The 20,913-nt window shown below is 37.8% G+C and overlaps 1 protein-coding gene across 1 annotated transcript in view; it reads right to left on the reverse strand.

Annotated features, from left to right (window-relative positions):
• LOC128355606 (protein kinase C-binding protein NELL1-like) overlaps positions 1–20,913 on the reverse strand; it is a 272,377-nt gene that overhangs the window by 21,057 nt on the left and 230,407 nt on the right. Inside the window, exon 15 of the mRNA XM_053315919.1 lies at positions 12,203–12,298. Coding sequence (XP_053171894.1) covers positions 12,203–12,298 — 96 coding nt within the window. The remainder of the gene's footprint in view (positions 1–12,202; positions 12,299–20,913) is intronic.

Genomic DNA, 20,913 nt, shown 5'->3' on the forward strand with positions numbered 1-20,913 from the left:
TTGGCATGTTTTCTCCTTTGTGTGGGCACCTTAGAGATCATTTTATCATGCTTGTTGTACTGTGTGGGGCACCTGAGAGGGCATTTTATCATGTTTGTTATACTGTGTGGGGCACCTGAGGGGGTACTTACACAGTACTTTTTTTGTCTAAATCAGTATCAAGGGGTGGTTAATTTATTTCATGAACAGGAATAACTTGACACAGTGACTATATGCAGCATTTTAGAAGTCCTTTGTGGACCTTTGTAATACTTGGATGTATTAAGATTAATCTGCTAGTTGCGGAGCTGCTTCCTATCTTTGTGATAAACCAGTCCAACATTTCCTGAATGTTGGACTGGAAATCTTTTTACTTGTCATATAAAGGAAACGTTTTACGATATGAGATTGCTATCTGATCTACCCAACATGCATTTAGATATTTAATTTAAAGAGATGATATTAATAGGTACTGTAAATATTTTAATCATAAACCCTGAGGACAAGTGTACAACTTATCCACTAATATATAAGAGATGGAAAAGACTTGAGTATACTGTGTTTTGAAAAAGTGGGTTTAACTGAAAACATTTGTAAGCATAAGGTATGGTATAATGTACAGATTTAACTAATACATAAAGTGGATGTTGTGAGAGCAGTGTCCATATGACATCATCATATTGTTTTCCCATCCTTAGAAAAATAACCAATCTGGCCTTAAACATGTTTGTGTTGCTCTAGTCCTGTTGTGAAAGTCACAGCTGACACCTTTGGCATATTTATCTGTGTATAGATAAAATAACAGACTCAGGGTGAGCCGTTTAGCAGTGTGTGCGTTGAGGTTGTGCTGTTGGCCTGGTGCACTGCAGGTAATAAGACGTGACAGCTGTTTGGAGGGCTGCCCTCTGTCAGCCGTACAGGTCAGAGATCCGGTCAGAGCTACACCAAAAGATTCCCTCTCTGACATCCCACTGAAACATACAAAGATTAGAGGTGACCGCTGGCTGAGAGCAGATAACCCTTCAACAAAAGAGCAGCACTGTGAGTATGAGAGAGCATGTGTCCAAGTACAAGAGCTGGTTATACTCCATGGTAGAGGTGCAATTCAGAGATTCAATGCAACATTAAGATTTAAAAACTGCTCTTAATTCAATTCAATGGGATTGATTTTAATATTCCGTATTTGTTCATTTATAAAAATGAATGCAAATGATTCAGTTAATATTTAATTGCAGGAAGTGTCGACCCTACACCGAAACACAAACCAAAGAGTGACTTTTAAACTTTTAACATTGATGCTGTAGATCTCTCAGTCCTACAGTGGATACATTTAGATTGAATGACATGGTTTTTTTTTGCTCCCTACTGTACATGCAGGAATAAAAAACCTGCTGATATTAAGACATCGCTGTTGTCCCAGATCCCTGACCCCTTTACTGTGCAGGTGCTAAGACCAACTAGTTCGAGTTGCTACTGCTACAACAAGGACATGGATCCTTGAGATATCACAGCTGTGAATTTAACTCCACATGGGTTAGAAGTTTGCATCTGTTCAATATATGTGCCATTTTATATTGTAATCTTTAGCTTTTTTATGACAAATATTATACTGAGAGAGGAAATCTGACTTTCTGTAAGTTTTACTAAGCAGTATTTATTGCATATTGGTACAGTTTTGTACTTTGTTTGTATTGTAGTGGTCCATCTGGGAGGCTTTAAATATATCTTAATTGTAACTGTTTTAATTAAAAACAAAACTATTAAGGCAAAATCCCATCTAATGATACAAATAACATTAACATATGCCTCAACTCAATTAAATGTTGTCATTGGCCCTTGGGAGAATACAGACAATAAACACAAATACAGGAATATAAGCTGCCTCACATCAGATAAAGTCAAATACAGTAATGAATTTACTATCTTGCTGTCTGACTCTACATTCTCCTGTTTATAATAGTTTATAAACAAGAATGAATATATTGGCAAAAACAATCATATTATCTTTATCACATTATATTTCTGTACTAACATTTCATGATTTGCAAAGCTGTTGGAGTTGTGTGCAAACACTGAGGTAGCAGAGAGTCTTTATTTAATCCTGCAGAAGAAGGCAGCAGTCATCACTCACCAGGGCTTCACGGTGAAGGCTAACACCTGCCAGAAGCTCTAATATATACAACATGTGCATACCACATTTCATTTATATAGCAGTCTGACTAATGAACCTGCACTATGTTCCTCCTTTAAATCTTGCTGTCGCTGTAACTATTCAAATGAATTGTTTGTCAAACGCATTTGCAAAATAATGTATGTTAAGTGCAAAAATGGATCAAAGCACAATGATATAACGTGAATGAAGGAAGATTTCTTATTAATTCTTTCATTTTTAAGTTGATTATATACAGCTATTCTCCTATACACAATATGTTTTCAGACTCCACATCCTATTATTTCAATATGTGGGAGTCTTAAATGCAAAAATGCTTTCTTTCCTGTTTTGCATAAATATATAAACATGTTTTGGTTCCTTGTGAAGGAGGTTTTGTAAAGAGGAAAATAAATAATAATGCCCCGTCTGAACATCTACAGTTACACAAACAACAGGCTACTGTGCTGCCAGCCTTCCTAATAACAATAATCCTGCCCTGCTCTTGAACACATATCTCCATAATTTATGGAAAGTGACTCATCCAAAGATGGTTTTCACTGCTTCTACATAACGTTTAATTGTGAGGCATAAGATGTGCTGCAATGTTTATTTCTAAGAGTTTCATCTCGCTCTGATTTTCATGAATTTTATGGTTTTAACAATGTAATGCCATGTTATTGTTTTGACTCTCTTTTTTAGATCTAAGAAAATGACTTTGAAATGAAGCACTTACTTTCAGTTTTAAGGATGTTAGAGTTGGTTTAAACTCATATTGGTTTAGACTTGTTATACGCAGTCCACTAATTTGAGAACAATGAGCCCAAAATTACAGACATTAAGACAACCGGGGCCAAACAGTAGAATAATCTTTACTGAACTTGATCTTAATTCAGCTGATCATGTGCTTTATTTGCTTAATTTACAATGGCTAAACTAATTTGAGCATATTTAAATTTAGTATTAGTGACTATCTATGGGTTGTGGCTACTTTCATTCATGACAAAAAGGATACAAAGACAGAAATTTATATTGACTTCTTGTTATGCAGAGCAAAGTAACATATATAAGCTTGGATAGTAGAACACTGCTAATATGATACCTTCCTCCACTGCAGACTTTCTGGTTTTCTCTCTTCCCTTAAAGGTCAACACTGTCAAGTTGAACTCTGCACAAAAGCACCTTATAGAAAATTCACTGATTGCAGTGATTCAATTAAAATGAACTGATTTTGATCCAAAACTTCAATAATATACAGATACATATAAATAACTGCTGGAGTGACTGAGCTGTGAAAGCAAAGAGCTCCTGGAATAAGGAGGAAGTGACACTAGCTGCAAAGCATCTCCTGGTTGTTTGACGAAATGACTTCAAATAATCACTGACTGTAAGAGAGATGGCTTTACTTAGGTATATTTTAATCTATCCTATAGATGTAAAATCAAACGTGCTGCAGTACAGAACCAATACAACAACAAAAAGTCTCATTTGTGACTGTACTACATCACCCAGGTCACCTCTGTGATATTTACACCCAGATTAGGTTTGAAATGTGTTCTAAATTTAAAAACTTTTGCAACCTTTTTCATCACCTTTCCATCATTCAACATACACCACTTGGCTCATTAGGACTCACAGACCTTTAATTATCTCACTGCTTCACAGGCACCCACCCAACCACACACCCACACCCACACCCACACCCACACACACACACACACACACACACACACACACACACACACACACACACACAATAATCTTAACCATATCCAATCCATCCCTACCCCTGACCTTAACCTAACCTCAATTCACACCTTACCTCTACTTTTAACCAGGATGTCAGAAATGATGTTTTGCCTCATTAGGACCAGGGCTTTCATCCCCATGAGGACTTCTGGTGCTGACAAGGTCGCTGTTTATACTGGAAAAGGTCCCAAGGAGGTAACAAAAATGCACACACATACACTCTCTCTCTTTCGCTCAATCTCACTCTCTCCATTGTGTACAGTTTTGTTTTTCATTAACTTCAACAAACTCATTACCTTCCATTTTAAGCAGCTTTATGTTGAGCATCTTTGCATCAAGGTGTTGGAATTAATAGGAACAATAGCAACAGAATAAACTGTCACATACCATCATTGTCTGTTATGTACTGTTATTTTGTCTCTATACACTGTGCATTAAACATTAAGTGCTGTCAGAGATCCTTGCATATCAACTCTTCAGGCTTGAAAACACAGCCTTGCGTTTTTTGTATAAAGCTGTTCAGGGTGTGAAAGGGTTTCATGAGCCTGATGTGTTAATAAAGTGTTACCATATTTTAAATCAGCTGGAAGGTGTGCATTTAGTAACAACTTGCCTCTAAAAGGTGTTTATTTCAATCACAAAAGGAACAACCTCCCATGCTGTTTTTAGAGCCTTACCAATAATATGGCTGAAAATGCAGTTTGCCCTGAGGGTGGGACTTGAGTTAAGGTCATGGGGCCATTAAAACAAATCATCCTTCTGGGAGCATGAATGTACTTTGAATTTGATGGTGATTTGCCTAGATTAACATACATCTTGAAGGTAAAGCTCTTCTGCACATATATTTGCACAGTTTTGTGCACAATATAGTGTAAGTACTGAATACAATGAGTTTCCTACCTCTCAAGTTTTATTTCTTGTGCTGCTGTAACGTGTACATTTACACTCTGGGGATCAATAAAGACTTATCTTAACATTTTGATCTGAAAGTGGTTGGAAGATTTCAGCCATTGGGAGGCATTCATGTCTTTTATCAATTTATAGGCAACCTGGCACTTAGATTTGAACATTTTCTGTAATAAAACTTATATTTGGGCCCAATGGTGACATGAGAGGGAAGGTCAGGGTTCACTGAAAACATAAAATTAATTCACTGGGAATTATTTTTATCCTCTTAGTCATTCGTTTTTGAGATAGCTTTTATAGTGCCAAATGTGTGACCCTATGGTGAAGATGCACATTAGTCATCCATTAGTCTCACACAAGAATATACAGATTAACTTTTACAGCGACGTGACCAGTAGCTATTATGACATCTCGCTCTAAACTAAGACAAATGGCACTTTTTTTATTGCTGAGCTGTTAAATCAATGTTTAGATTATGTGTTATCTCTTTTTTCTCTAAAGTCAGGCTGTGTAGTTCTGAACAATCCTGAACAGCATGGCAAACAATTTGATTGAAGGATCCATCTGTGCCAAAATGAGGAATGAGTAAGTAAAACTAAAAACCTTCACACTGGGGACCAAAATATATTCATCTGATATGAGCCCTGTTATAATTCAAAGCACCAAGTGTAAACACAGAAATATCTAATTCCACAAGGACTCTGAATCTCATTTTATGGAGAGCACATATTATTTAAAACCCATCCATCACCTGCCTAGTATGACCTTTTTATTTAGATGTGATAAAAGCTCATTTCATTCTCACACAGTCAATAATTCCTGTTCCTCAATAGTCTTACAGCTATTTTCTACCTGCAAGTGTTTGTATGAGTCATAGACTATAAAATAATAATGGACAAGGCCACATCACTCACTGGTTTGTGGACTCCTGTTGTGAACATGAATATATAAAGATAACTAATAACATTTAGGAGGCAAGGCTCTGTTGCTCAGTGGTGCATGAAGTCAAAAAAGTTTGACTCCTTCCACATCGTTTCCACATCTGTGGGGCCTATAGAACAAGCTTCTGCCGTCTGAGCTAGCTACTTCAAATTTAACCCTCCAGCTAACCTGAATGGGGATAAAACAATTCAACCATGAGACTCTTCTAGATTTTCCAAATGTGATTGTATGGATCAAATTCTAATAGTGAAACAAGTCATTTTGTTGGGGTTTTGATGCTCAATAAAATGTATCCTCTGATTCAAAGATGTCTCTTTCAATCAAGTCTTTGGGCCAAATAGCATCATGTAATGTTGTAATTACACAGTTTGGCAACTACTGTATGTCAAATTGGCTTCAAAGGCCAGTGCTCTTCCTGGGGGCTTTTGAAGCCTTGAGTTTGCATTTTGACCATCGCCATCTTGGTTTTTCGGAGCCAGAAGTGACCATATTTGGAAAAAAGGGAGGAGCTAGCTGCTAGCTGCTAGATTGGTTGGCACAGTGCATTTACAGTCTATGGTTAACTGTGATAATACTAATGCACATTTGTTAGTAAAAAAAAACCAAACCATTGGAATAAAATGTACTAAAAACTGAGCATTTGACTACTTAGAAGGTCTTTTTGTATAACCAAATGCTAAACTAGACTTTTTTAGGCAACCAGCATATTATAATTAAATGTCATGAACTGAAAACACACTAAAATAGCGACGGTTATGGCCATGAGAATCTGAGGTTACTCCATGGTTATGTTACCTAACCAAAGTTGTTGCCATGGTGGCGACTTGTCAATCACAAGGTAGCCATGCCCTACAATGTACCCTGCTTTATTTTCTATTTTACTGTAAATGGGACCATACTTTACTAAATGAAAATCATGAGGTAAGGAAGAAGACTTGAAGCAATTGAGACCATAAATTCATAAGGAAACTGTTTACTTGGGGTAATAAATCAAGCAAGAAGTAGGGACATATAGTCGGACTTCTTTTTGGAGCCAGTGGAGTTGCCCCCTTTTGGCTATTAGAGGGAATGTCTTCACTTTTCAATTCAGTTTGGTTATAAGTGTATGTTTGTATGTGTAAACAGCCCTCCTTTCTCTTTGTCTCGAGCAATGAACTGGACAGGTGACCTTCCTGTGGTATAATGTACAATGTGAGTACACACACACACAAACACACACCATCAATCTTTGTTCCAGCCAGACAAAGGAAAGCAGCTAGACAGCATTTCACATTTCCCTCTGTTTCCTTCCATTACAACACAAACAAGAGCACCTAGTGCTTTCTGCAGGGCTTCCCTCCTACTCCATCTCTGGATTTTCTCAAAGGGGGATATATGAACACTATATGACAGCCCAGAGCACGAAGAGCTGTACATTTTTAGCTTAGCGAAGAAATGGGAATTAATACACACATAGTAAGTAAAATAATCCCAGAGCTTTTGGGAGAATCCTCTGGCCGGCCGAGCTTTACATAATTAAACTGATCTCAGCCCTACTGACCTACTGAAACAACACCATGGAAAACGTCTCATGGAGCATTTACAGTAACATGTCCACAGGAAGAAACCACAACCCGGGTTTGTGTTTGCGACTACAATAGTCTGCAACACAGAAATGTACGTAATACTAACAGCCTGTTGGATTAAAGGAGCAGTTTCAGTGACCACAATCCCCAGCCAAACACAACAGGAACAAATGCAACACTATCCATTTACCTCATGTAACTGCACCTGACAGAATGCCTCCTTGCTACAGTAACTACAATATAGAAAGAGTAGGAAGGCGGTTAAGTGTATACACAATATAGGTATATGGTTGGACGGCATTAGATTACGTTCTGTATAAAGTGCTCAGTGAATGTGTTTGAAGGATGAGATTGCCAAGCATATATTTGGTATTTCACAGTTTTTTTAGACATGTAGGTTCCAATAACTGTTGTTTCAATAGCAATTCAATTACCATATTTCACTGTGTAGCAAGTCCTAAATAAATGTTATGCTATATATAATCACAAAGATTCAACAAAACATATTATTTTGACCTGCAAATCACCAAATCAGTGTTTTTTGGAAAGCCCAAAATGAAGAATGAATGTATCCCACAAAACACTATTTGCACAGCCTGATAGCCTATTAGTAGATGACATCAAACTGTATTGAAAATGAAGGCCATATCCTCTCTGCAGTCAAAACACTAAACTGCATCCTCGGGCATGCTCAGTGGCATCTGCCCAGCACCAAGTTTGTTCTCTCCAGACACTGAAAACTGGAGATGTTTCAAAATAAACATCTGCACATTATAATCTGAATAAATAGCATTGTAAAAATAAGCTAATTTACTCATCCATGTGGACACATTTACAGATTCAGCCTGCCAGTGTGCTCTTTGGACAGAGCCAACTTAGCTTTTTCCAGTCTTTATGCAAGGCTGAGCTAACTTTGGCTGCTGACTCCAGCTTCATATTGATATATGAATGTGGCATCTACCTTCTGTCTAACTCCTGGCAAGAACGCGCATAAGGATATTTCCTAAAATGTTTAACTGTTCCTTCAAGTATACTAATATTTCAAACCAAACAATAAAAGCTCACAGTAAGAGGAACTGACAGAGACTGATGGCATCTCAGTTATTTTGGTTTTAATATTGTTAGAGGTAGGTCTACCGCAACATTTAGATATTACTTTTAAATCTTGTCAGTTTCATACTTTGAATTGGATTGTGCTTACTGCGTTAAAACACAGAGAGGTAAAAAAAAAACATAGTTCCCCATTCTGCTGCTATTCCTACTGTCCATATTCTGCAATCACAGCAATATAAACTTGAGCCATCTTTAACCCAGCTACCCACTTTGCAGTAACATTTTATGTAACTCGCCTTGAGAAGTAGTATGTACTTCAAAATGTTAACTGTGAGTTAGTGTAAGAATAACACTAACTCACTGCACTTTATTAATCCCAAGGGAAATTCAAGTGTAAGGTCAGTTTCAGTTTTTTGAGTAAGCTAAAGCCTTTTCAGAAAATGAATCACGAGGATCCAGCAGTGGATCTTTGGCGGCTCTCAACCCACTGGAGAAAAGACCGGCAACCTAGATAAACGGATCAACATGTGAGAAGATGAAAAGATCAAATCTGTTCCCATAGGCTTTATATTTAGATGCTCTTAGCCTCCCGTTGAGCTACAGTATACACCACAGTGGAGAGGAGTAAGCAGAGCACTGATATGTTTTATTACACAGTAGGCAAGGGCAGCAGAGGTGGAGATGGGGTGAAGGACTGAAAACAGAGACATATAGACTGGCAGAAGGAGTTTGACAGGTATAGATACAGGCTGAATTAAAAGCACAGAGAAGAACAGGTCATGCACTATGGTGCGTAGAGGTTGCCTAACCTGAGTATAGGACATGGAAGAATTTTACTTTTATGATGACACTATACTACTGTATGTACTGCATTGTATCGTATAATAATAATAAGTGTTAAGACGTGTGCATGTGCAAATATACAGTATGGCAACGCCTGGAAGTTATTTTTATCTGCATTTTATTAAATAATATAAGACCTAGTTTGATGAAATCTCAAAGGCACCCAAGAATTAATATCAAGACATTTCAGTGTTTCAGCTACAATAGTACATCTGAATTTTCTGCTACTTTTTCTAGTCTGATACGAGAGTCTGATCACTCCAAACATTTAGGATGGTACCTCTATTACCTCTATTACCTCTTATCCTTTTCTAACACACTTTAAAATGTTAACATAGTATTGAAGTAAACTGTAGAGCTAGTAGGTGGCTCAGATGTAAACTTTACACCGATCAAAAATTCTTCCGTAGCTTTTGTAAATGAAATACACACACAGGAAGAATGACATTTTGATGCCCAGAGACACAGAGAGATTTTGACAGAGTGAGACAGAGTGATTTTGCACAGCATCACATCTGTAACAGCCTCAGGCAGCAGCCAGAGGGCAACAGGGAGGAGGCTCATTAGTGGGATGATGTGTTAGTCCATATTATGCTTGCTGTGAGGGGAAAGGGGGACTGTTCTCTGTGTCTCATCTGCTCACAACCCTGTCTCCTAGAAATCATGTTTATGCTACTAAATTGTTCACTCAATTACACCGCAATGACAAATGTAATTGCTGCAAGAATTGTGTTCACAGGCAACATTTGTTTTGTCTTTCTTTCCAAATGAATAAAGCTTTGTATTTATATGCTGGACTTAAGTTGAAGGAATGTATTTGAGGTGGACAGCAGGAATAAAATGCAGAACACTGACACCAGGGAGCCTGTCATTAGGTTAAGGCAACATAAGCTTAGTTATTGAGCTGGTTGGTGAAAGATATTGGTTTTGGTTAAATGTTAACATGTCATGTCTCTCTCTTCAAGTCACTGCAACCTTTTTTCCTTGTATTTAACCAAGACCATGATCTTTCTCTAACCATAAAAAGAAGAAGAATGTTGTATCTGATTGCAAATATTGTACTAAATCGTATAGTAATAGTAATAATATTGGTGGGTAAAAATACATACATTGTTATTGACCATTTTATTATATAGTCAGTATCAATATTTTTGTGTCTTATATAAGTTGTGTTATATTGTATGTTAAGTTAATTAACAACATTATGTCATTATGTCATCAGACAGTATAATTCCCTCAACATATTTACTCTTATATAAATGTAATTACTGAAGTTTTCTTGTTTGCATAATCTTCCATTCCATGACAAACAACAGAATCATTTTGTAAATGCAATGTGGTCTTTTTTCATTATTAGTCGTCAGATATTGATCTGCAGCTACAAATATACAATCTTTGTCAAGATGCCACAGTGAAATGTTGTGTTTGGACATAAAATATAATTCATACAAAATAGCACTGAGGCATTAGCTTGCCAAATTAATTAATTAATAGCTATGTGAGGTTGTTTATTGCAATGATAATTAGTCACAGGTGATTGCCAGCTTTTATGAAATGTATTCCATGCTGGTTGCCATTAATGACCTCTTATAGGTTCAGATCTGAGAGTATGTCTAAATTAGTGTAAATAAAACCGTACTGTGAAAGAAAATGAGTGTGTAAGGGATGAAAATATAAATCTTACTAGTAATTAAGTTACCAAACCGTAATGTTTAGATCCAAACACAATTTATTAATACCCCTTTGTAAAATCAATAAAGAATTAATTACAAACAAGTGCCTTGAAGTATTATCCACAGGCAACAGAGACACGAAACAGAAGCATGTAATCTTTCTCTGCTTTACATTAAGAGAATCTATCAGGGCTGATAGCAGTACCTGAAGTCTAAGTGGTTCTGGCTACTACATACAAAGTAATTTATGACACCAGTAATGTGCACATGTATGTGTAACCAGTTATCACACAGAAAACCACGGCAGCATGCTGTGATTAGCTGACCTGTGAATGTGGGCTCTATCGGAGCTGTTTGATCAATTCTGTAAAATGAGACCTTAGGGACACATGGTTTAATAACAGAGGAGAAGAGAGAAGAAAGGGAGGAGAAACAAGTAGAGGATGGAGTGAGGGGAGAACACTGGAAAGGGAAAGGAGAAAAAAGATGGAAAGAGAAGGGAAGGATGGAAGAGAAGACGAGGATGGAGGAAATGAAAGAAGGGAGGAAAGTGGAGGAGGGGAAACAGAGTAAAAAAGGTTATAAAAATGAAGTGGAGGAGGAGAATACACAGGAGAAAAAGCGTAAAAGAAGGCGTAGAAGAAAGAAGGGAGGAAAGGGAGTGAAGAGAGCAGACAGAAGGAAAGGAGGAGGAAAAAGGGATGAGAAAGGGAGAGGAGAGTCAGGAACAGAAGAGGGAAGAGAGGAAAAGGAGAAGCAAACGAGAAGAAGAGGAGAGGAAAATGAGGCTGTAAGGAAGAGGTAAGTAAGGGGGGGATGGTTATGAAGAGAGGAAGAAAGGGGAAGAAAAGGCAGTGAGGAGAGTCAGAGAGAGGAAAGAAAGGAGAGGTAAGATGTTGAGACGAAAGAAGGGAAGGAAAATGGAGGTGGAGATGAGAAGAAGAAGGAGGGGAAGGGAGGAGGAGAGAAGAATTAGCTGTCCTTTTCTACAGCCCTCCTGGGATCCTCAATCTCTGCAGTGTCCAATTTAAACACAGGGCTTTAGAGATGGAGTATATGTGTGTGTGTGTGTGTGTGTGTGTGTGTGTGTGTGTGTGTGTGTTAGAAGCAGACCAAGAGAGAAGAAACGGGGAGGGGAGAGAGAGAGAGAAAGACAGAGAAACAAAAGGGCAACTGCTGAGCCCTCAGACTGACCTAATGACCGTTCCTCTGATGTTAAATTTGAAACTCAATAAAATAACGTGACGTTCCAGCTGAGCTTTAATTAGGGAGGACAGCTGAGTGAGCCAGACAGTGGGAGGGAGGGGGGTGGGGGTGGGGGTGTGTGGGGTGATCCAGCTTACCTGTCTCACAGTGGCGTCCTGTAAAACCTGAGGGACAGACACACGTGTTGGGAGAAACACACGTCCCGCCGCTCCTGCAACCCTCCTCACAGAAGGCTAGAAATGAGAGATGAAAGAAAAGAAGAAAACATCAGAAAAAAATATTTCAGTTTGTGTTCGTGTCCTAGATCTTACAGCGGCACGACAGAAGCTTTGAATTCCTGCTTGTAAGGTTTCATGAAGGCATTACAAGGTGCAAAGTGACTCCCTTGACTATCTTTAAAAGCGATGTAACACTTCAGGGAGGAAACACTGACACTTTTCTGTCATTCACACACGTTTGTAAGTGGTGTTTTTTGTTTTGGATGTGTGTACATGTATGTGTGTGTATGTGTGTGTATGTGTGTGTGTGTATACTCAGTATGTAGAGTGCCACGGATCAGCCTGATATAATATCACAATATCAGAAATAGTGATAGTGTGTATCCTAAATACCTTGTCACCACACACACAGTTCATCCTCATTAATTCTGTCTGACTTTGAAATGTGTCTTTCTAGGGCCGATATGCTTTTGTGCCGATTTGATTCTCTAACGATTTTTGGGTTTAAATTGATTTGATTTAAATTGTGATTCTGATTTACCAAGTATAGCTATTTTATATTTCAATTATTGTGATTTTCATTCCTTAAACAAGAACAGGTTGACCCAAACACTTGAATAATACATCATAAGTCATATTTACAGTACCAAAAAACAATACACACATCACATCAGTTTGTGAGATTTATTTTTTAAAACTGTGCACCTGCCCTCACAAAAAACATTCTCATCCGCCAACATCTTACAATAAACTAAACTGCTACATTTAGCTGGTCTTTAGAATTAAAAAAAAAAAAAATACGTAAAATAAAATAAATAAAAATCGATTCTTGTATGAGAAAAATCGCCAGAAAAAAATTGCGATTAATATAAAAATCGACCCTAACCCTAACCCTTTTGGCCCAGCACTACTTTCTAGTAGTCATTTAAAGACAGCTACTACGGCTTGTGGCTGTTAATACTGCATGTCAAATAATGTTTTTTTAAAAAAAAGCTTCATTAATCAATATGTTAAGTTTATTGGTCAACTTTTTAGCCTCTTTTAGGAGATTGTTTTAGTTTCAAAGCACATTTCCTGTATGGTTCAGGCACAGCTCATTGATCAAGCTGCAGCAAACAGCTGTTTTGAGCAAAAAGCTCTGATAAACCCGCTGTATTCCACCTGTACCAAACACCAGACAGACAACATTAGAAAACAGCTGGTAAAGAAAGGAAAGGCAGGTTTATTTGTATAGCATATTTTAGCAACAATTTCAAAACGCTTTAAAGGAAACATAACATCTGGCTGCTAAAGACGAAGACATTGTAGAGCAAATATTAGAATTAGACTCATCAAACAACTCAAAATGAGCGGTGATGTTGTTACTGCCCCCCTACCCGCAAGTGTTTGAAAAAGAAATCAATTAACAAAGCTTTAAAGCTTTGAGAAACTACAACAAGGCATTCAATACAAATATTTAATGAGCTAAAGTAAAAAAAAAGTCTTATAGAATCAGTCACATCAAACACGGAGGACATGATGAGACTTGCAACAGACACAGAAGCAGCAGTGCAAATATTTCTACCTGTTCTGTTGAGTATGTTTTCTTTTTGTAGCCCAATATTACACATTTACCTCAGGGGGTTCTACAGCTATACAACATCTTCTATCCTTAGGCCCTCCATTTGAATAAAGAAAAGCTTCCCCAAAAAACAGAACAACAGGGGAGGGATCTCTCTTCCAGAACAGACATGTAATAGATGTATGTACAGAATAGACCAGATAGCAAAATTACAGAAATACAGCATGGATTACAAATTCATGAAAAGATTCATAACATACAAAAACTAACATGATTGCTTCCTCTATTTTGAACTCTGCAGGTGCGTTCCCTCTAAAATGAACATTTACATTTATATTTGTGCCCAGTGGTGCAGATTTATGTGTCACAGTTCCTAGTCTGGCCAAGAAACTTGGGTCAATGTCATTCCAAATCTCACCCTCACCTCATTTCTTGTAATTTCTACCATGTCATTTGCTGTGAAAGCAGTAATAAAATGGCATAACAATGCAAGAGAGAGAGAGAGAGAGAGAGAGAGAGAGAGAGAGAGAGAGAGAGAGAGAGAGAGAGAGAGAGAGAGAGAGAGAGAGAGAGAGAGAGAGAGAGAGAGAGAGAGAGAGAGAGAGAGAGAGAGAGAGAGAGAGAGAGAGAGCGAAAACAACAGCAAACAATAACTCTCACCTCTGCAGACAATTTCACTGAAATGATAGATTTTGGTCAGAAATGCTGGTGTGACCAATCCCTAAGAAGTTTCATGGCAGCATTATAATGTGAAGGAATGTCTACCTTCATTATTTGCACTGCCTCTAGAGGTCACTGGAAAACAATATGTATTATTTAAAGCATTTAAATGAATAAATCAGCATTGGTGATGTCTCAAACACGACAACTAAAAGTCCATAGTTAAAGGCCAAATGTTTAAGGTCAAAAGTTTTAACTCAGATGAGCCATAATTGCTCCACCACCAGTCTGATTTGTATTCAATTAGATGAGATGATGCATATTGTTATTGATCGCCTACTGAGCTGCCTGCAGCATTCATGAGGTGACATTTCCCCTGTCTATTTTTCAGTTATTTAAAATTTTTATTACAATATGTGAGTGTGTGTGTGTGTGTGTGTGTGTGTGTGTGTGTGTGTGTGTGTGTGTGTGTGTGTGTGTGTGTGTGTGAGTGAGCGTGTGTCTCGCTGGCTTCTGATGAAAGCAGTCTAGCAGAGCAAATGACTGTGATTTGTTCTGTGAGTGCACAGAGTGTGATGCATCAACATAGCCCGAGACAAACGCACAAAGGAGAAGGGGCAGGTTGAGGAGAGCTGGTAGAGAAATGTACTCCACAAAAACAAAAAAGGGAAAAGCGAGTGGGTGAAGGAAAAGATGAAGAGAGAGAAAGCGTAAATTGTCAGTGCTTAAAGCGAGGAGGATTAAACCAAAAAAGAGGGCAGCGTTAATTGAGCAAGTTCATTAAAGAGAAATTACTTGAGTATTTCTAAGCTTAATTAATGACATGATTTGAAAGATGAGCGTTAATGGGCTGACAAATCTATTTATAGTCACATACATATTGGATGTGTGATATGTGTGTGTGTGTGTGTGTGTGTGTGCATGTACTGTATGTGTAGCAGCTTATCTCCCTTTGGTGTCTGAATCCAAAGAAACACAATTTGTTAAATGAAATGATAACTCTAGTGTTTGGGGGAAAAAAGGTGCTAAATATACAAACTAATGCGTAAGTGTAATAAATAAAATCTGAGTTTCATGCCAGAAGCTATTAGAGCTATTAATTTGGCTGGTTCCACTATTTAAGAAGTTCTATCAGACCCTCATTAGGAGCCTGATTGCCTCTGTACTAATAAACCCCACACTTAAAAATTAATTACACTTATATTGACTCAATCTATCTCCAGCTCTAATTATCATTTCACCACCATCAGCATAATCCTGTCTGCCTGTCGAACTAATGATTTCCAAAGATTGAGTGGGAGTGGGGGGCTTCACTGTTGTATGTATATGTGTGTGTGTGGGTTTTTGAAGACCCACATTTTTCAAATCAATGTTAGTGGCAGCTAGTGCCCAAACACAACCCACAATTTCCAGATGCCCCCAGTATTTTATTGTTGTCAGAGTTAAAAAAAGAAAAACTCAAACATTCAATTAAAATGAACTCAGGCGTCATCAATCTTTATGATGTTCATTATATTACAGATATTTGTTATACCCACTTTTCTTCAACCTGACACGTCTTCTCCTTATGACTAAGCTGGTTATAGTCTATATTATATTAAATTATGTGCCTACGAAGCAAAAGCCTGACAGAGTCACAGAGCTTAATTGTTGTCAACCCCCCCCCCCCCCCCCCAAAAAAAGTGACATGTTCTTTAATTGCTGTGAACATAGGCACTGTATTGTACTGTTATTGTTGTAGTTTGAGTCAAACCACACACAACTTCATGTTAATGATCATAACACAAACTTTAATTATAGAGCACCTTTCATGTAAGAAATGCAGCTTGAAATGCTTTACAATAAAAAAAATCGCATGCACTGAATGCTTCACATAAAATTAGACATAAAATGAACATAAAAACAGGGATAGAATACCATAATAAATGTAACATAACATGGAAATAAAACTTGCTTGATGATAATAATAAAGATAAGATAAAAGTGAAGATAGAATAGATAGAATGCATAACATAATATGGAAAATAAACCCACTGAATATTAATGGTAGAATAAAAAATTGAAAAAAGTTTAAAAAATGTAATACACAGAATGCATAAAACCAAGAAAAATACATTTCAAAAGAATGCAGTGCATAAGTACACTTTTTATCCCAAAGTCATAAATACTTCAAGGTTAAAGTAAAGACATTTTTAAAGAGTTTTAGCTTTCTTTAAAAAAAAATAAAAAAAATTGCAAGCTGGTTTCCCTTTTCTATAGGTAGTGTGTCCCATACGTAGTATGGGGCGGGTAATTGACAAAGGCTGCATCTCTGATATTCTTTGGGCTGTTGCTGGGAACCAATAAACCAGCTTTGCAGTTAAATGATCATAATGCTTTTGAAGGCAAATAGTTACCAAGGGAATCCGCTCGGTAAGAAGGAGGACTGAATGTTACAGGATGCCAGTGTACTGAAGTCTCTCAGTGTTTGTATTTTTTATTTTTGGGGAGACCAGTGAAAGTGCATTACAATAATTGAGTCAGATTGAATTATTTACCATCTTTTTGACTTATGAATGGTTGTATTTTAGTTTTTCATCACCTTGTTAATGTGGGACTTGAATTTCAGATCTGACTCCAAGATAATAGCAAGACTTTAATCCAGGGAGTTAATTATTAAACAGCATTTCTCTTTTTGTTTTGTAGGATTTCAGTTTTGTCCTTGTTTAACTTTAAAAAGTTATTGTTCATCCATTTATTTATTGTCAGAAGACTAGTTGTCATGGAGTTTATCGCTGCAGCATCATTTGGTTGAGCAGAGATGTACAGTTGTGTGTCATCTGCATACATTGTATTCTCTAATGATTACCAAGTGGCAGCATGTAAACTGAGAATAATAATGGGCCGAGGCAGATCCCTAGTGCAACCCCAAAGCATGTATATCATGTTTCTCTGACACATTATCTCCAAGACTGACATGAAACCTTCTCCCTTTGCATATTTTGAACCAATTTTTTTTTGCAGAGTTTCTAGCTTCACTAAAAATGAGTCTACAGTCTGATATACACAACCGACAAAGTCAGGTCGTATCTAAAGAACTTTTAATGATTTCTTTTTTCTAATTTAAGTGAAACTGAGTGAATACTTTGGGCTCTGTCGGACTGTTTCAGCTACTATCTGCATGTAGGATCAGGACTGATTGTGATCATGATTACATTCAGCTATCTTATGTTAGAGAATAATAAATGGCGACAAAGACGATTTGTGAGAACCTGCTTTGCCAGATCTTTGGTGGATATATATCATGTCTGCTCAGAGGGCTTTTGTGTTTCCTTTTAAAAGCATACATTTGTGTGAATTGGTTATTTTCAGGAATAGATTGGATTTTTTCCCAACACAGACTATACATAGACGATGTGATAGTGATGGTTTTCCATTGCCCAAAACGTCACATTGAGAAGAGAAATAAAATGCAGTGCTGCTATTCTACAAAAACAGCAGAGAGCTTCCAATACTGCTGAACAGGAGTGGTATCCTACAGAAGACAAGATGACAGATATCGCTGCATTGTATTCTGTTCCATTTCTGACTCCTGTAGTTGTAGAGATTGGTCAATGTTTCCTCTTCTGACACCAAAACCCGATGCTACCATCGAGGCTACAAATTGCCAACATGCTCCATTGTTGCTGGAAATATCTAAAGCCTCCACAAACTCTGTAATCTCACAACTGACTTTTACAAGGCATTTCACGTCCGTCCTTCATCTTCCTCTCCTCTTTGTGTGTCTTGTATCAACTCTTATTCACATCCCTCTTTTTTCCATTTCTCCCCTCCGACTCCTCCTTCTTCTCCCCCTCCACATTACATTACCAGGACCCCCGCTACAGCGACAAATAGCCTGCCCTCCTTCATTGTTGTCCTTGTGACCTCCAGCTAAACTATCTCCCTGCTTAACTGAGCCTGTTGCTGACTCGTGACTTCTCAAGACATGCTTATACCCACAGATTTGCTATTTGAGTTTCCCATTACGGGCCTAGATTGCTTTCCAGTGGGTGGTGAGAATGAAATCATTCCACTCTGTGCCGTAGCTAACATTCACGGTCGTTGGGCATCCAAGGATCCATCTCAGAATTAAGAGAAAGAATATAACAGTGAAAGCCAATGGATATTCCACAAATTCAAGTAGGTATGAAAGGAGAAAAAAAAAGAGCATTTTAATTCCACGGTTGAACAGAACTGAGCTAATAATAAGCGTCCCATAGTGTAACACACAGCCTGGGATGTGCTGCATTAAGACATCATTAGCATCCTGATAATGATCTCATCCCTTACTAAGAGTTTCAAGCTTCATTGTATTAAGCTACATTTATCATTTTTTTTAACAGTAGTCCTAACACTGAAGCAGATAACTATGTGTAATGTGAAAGGGGACACTCAAAGTGATGAATCATCTAACAATACAGTACACATTTACTGTATTCAAGTGCTCTAGAAGTGCAAATTACTGTACTCGAGCGAGCAGTTTTTTGGGGGGTTTTTAAGCGTACCTCAGATTTACACTGCATAAAAAAAACCTTTTTGGTAACCTACTATTAGTATTAGTTTCACTTTCTACTGCCCTTTTTTAACCCCGTCTCCAGCAGTAACAGGCAGCACTTTTTAGTTTTTCAGTTATTTATGTATTTTTAACTTGCCTAGCAGCAAATGGCAGCCTGACAGAGTTACTAAAAAATAAAACAGAATATTTAGCAGCTGAAGAGACAGGCAGTTTCCTCGGGAGCTAGTGTATAAGCAACTGTTTGCTAACAAGTTAAACATTATAACTTTATACAGTGATAGTATGTCAGAGTTGTGCTTTTTTCTGCTTGTTTCGCAGTTTCCCTGCCCCCTAGCGACCAAAAATCCATTAATGCAACTCTTGAAGTTTATGCATGTCTTCAAACAGCTGCTCATATCAGGAGGAGGGTAGAGAGCGTATAATAAAACATATTACAGAGCGCCCCTTTACACACCATCAGTTCTGTCAGAGGAACAGAGGGCTATCTAGATAATGGACACTAAACTCAGCCTTCTTTCTCCATATTTCTCACCCAAAAATCTGATCTCAGGGGAAGAGAAGAGGCCTCCTCCCTGTTTCTCTCTCTGCAGTGTAGCGGTCTAATATCTTCCTAACTTCGCCACTAATGAATGCATAACAGCAGGTTTAAATGCAGAGGTAGAATCTCTCTTGTCAGCCTGCGTAAAAGAGCTGAGCAGGGCAGGAACTCGGCGAAGAAAGAATTAAAGCCAACCCATTTACTCATACAAATGCCTCACTTTGTTATGCATCGGGGTTGAGGCAGTTCACCCTTGGCTGTACTCTCTGTTGGGCATTTACTGAACATCACAGATAATGACCACACTTACAAGACAATAAGGACTCTGGCAAGGCTGTCGGCATGGATTAAAGACGCATTAAGGAAGATTTTTACTGCCATAATGTATCTGCACAGGGTTGAAAGGGTGGTTGATCAATACCGCTGACATGACAATTAATTCCACCAGGTGCTTGCGGAGATTTCTGGCTCTGGAGTGAACCTCCACACATTTCAAATTGCTCAAGGGAGAACAGCGGGAGTGGTGCAAGCCAGTGATCAGCGTTTAGATCCATGTGGATTTCCAACATAAGCTACTATGCACACTATTCCTGTTATTCCTGGTTATATATTTCTAATTTTTACTTTCATAGTTTTTCTAAATGATGCTTTTACCTATATAAAAGGCGACTCTTAGCTATTCCTGTAACTGTTACTGTTGCTGGGTTACTCAAAAATGTATTTAATAGAAAACTGTGCAGCTGTCTCTCTCTTCAACTACTCTTAAATCACTCTGCCATATATGAGATATAACTTAGGTGCCACTATAGATAGGAAGAAAAGGTGAAAAATGACTGACTGATAATGCATTAAATATTCATAAGTGTGTAGCCCAATTCTGAAAAATAAACGTTATTTTATTCATTTAGTTCAGTGCCGATACCCATCAGTCCTCACATCAGCCTCACAGTGAACTACAATGAGCATAATTCATTGCACCTATAACTGTGGCACAGAGACAGTTTGAAATGTCGCCTCCATAAGCAGATGGCAGCAGAAGACTGAGCTAACAGTGAGGTGCCATTAGTTTATGTTAGACAGGCAGACTGGAAAACATGAGCGAACTGACAACCCTATTTTTTCTGTGCCACATTTTCTGGATGTAAAACAGCTGTGAGTGTTTAAATGGTCCTCTGAGATTCTTGCTTTCACTTTAAAAGCCTTCAAAGTACTGTATTAGACAGAAAATTACAACTACTTTTCATAAGTTATCCGTTATCACACAGCCCTGCCTAATGCTAATTTTAAAATCGGAGGATTGCTGTCTAGAGAGTTAGACTTGATCTTTTAAAAGC

The sequence above is a fragment of the Scomber japonicus genome, chromosome 1 (assembly GCF_027409825.1).
Source record: "Scomber japonicus isolate fScoJap1 chromosome 1, fScoJap1.pri, whole genome shotgun sequence".
Lineage (NCBI taxonomy): Eukaryota > Metazoa > Chordata > Actinopteri > Scombriformes > Scombridae > Scomber > Scomber japonicus.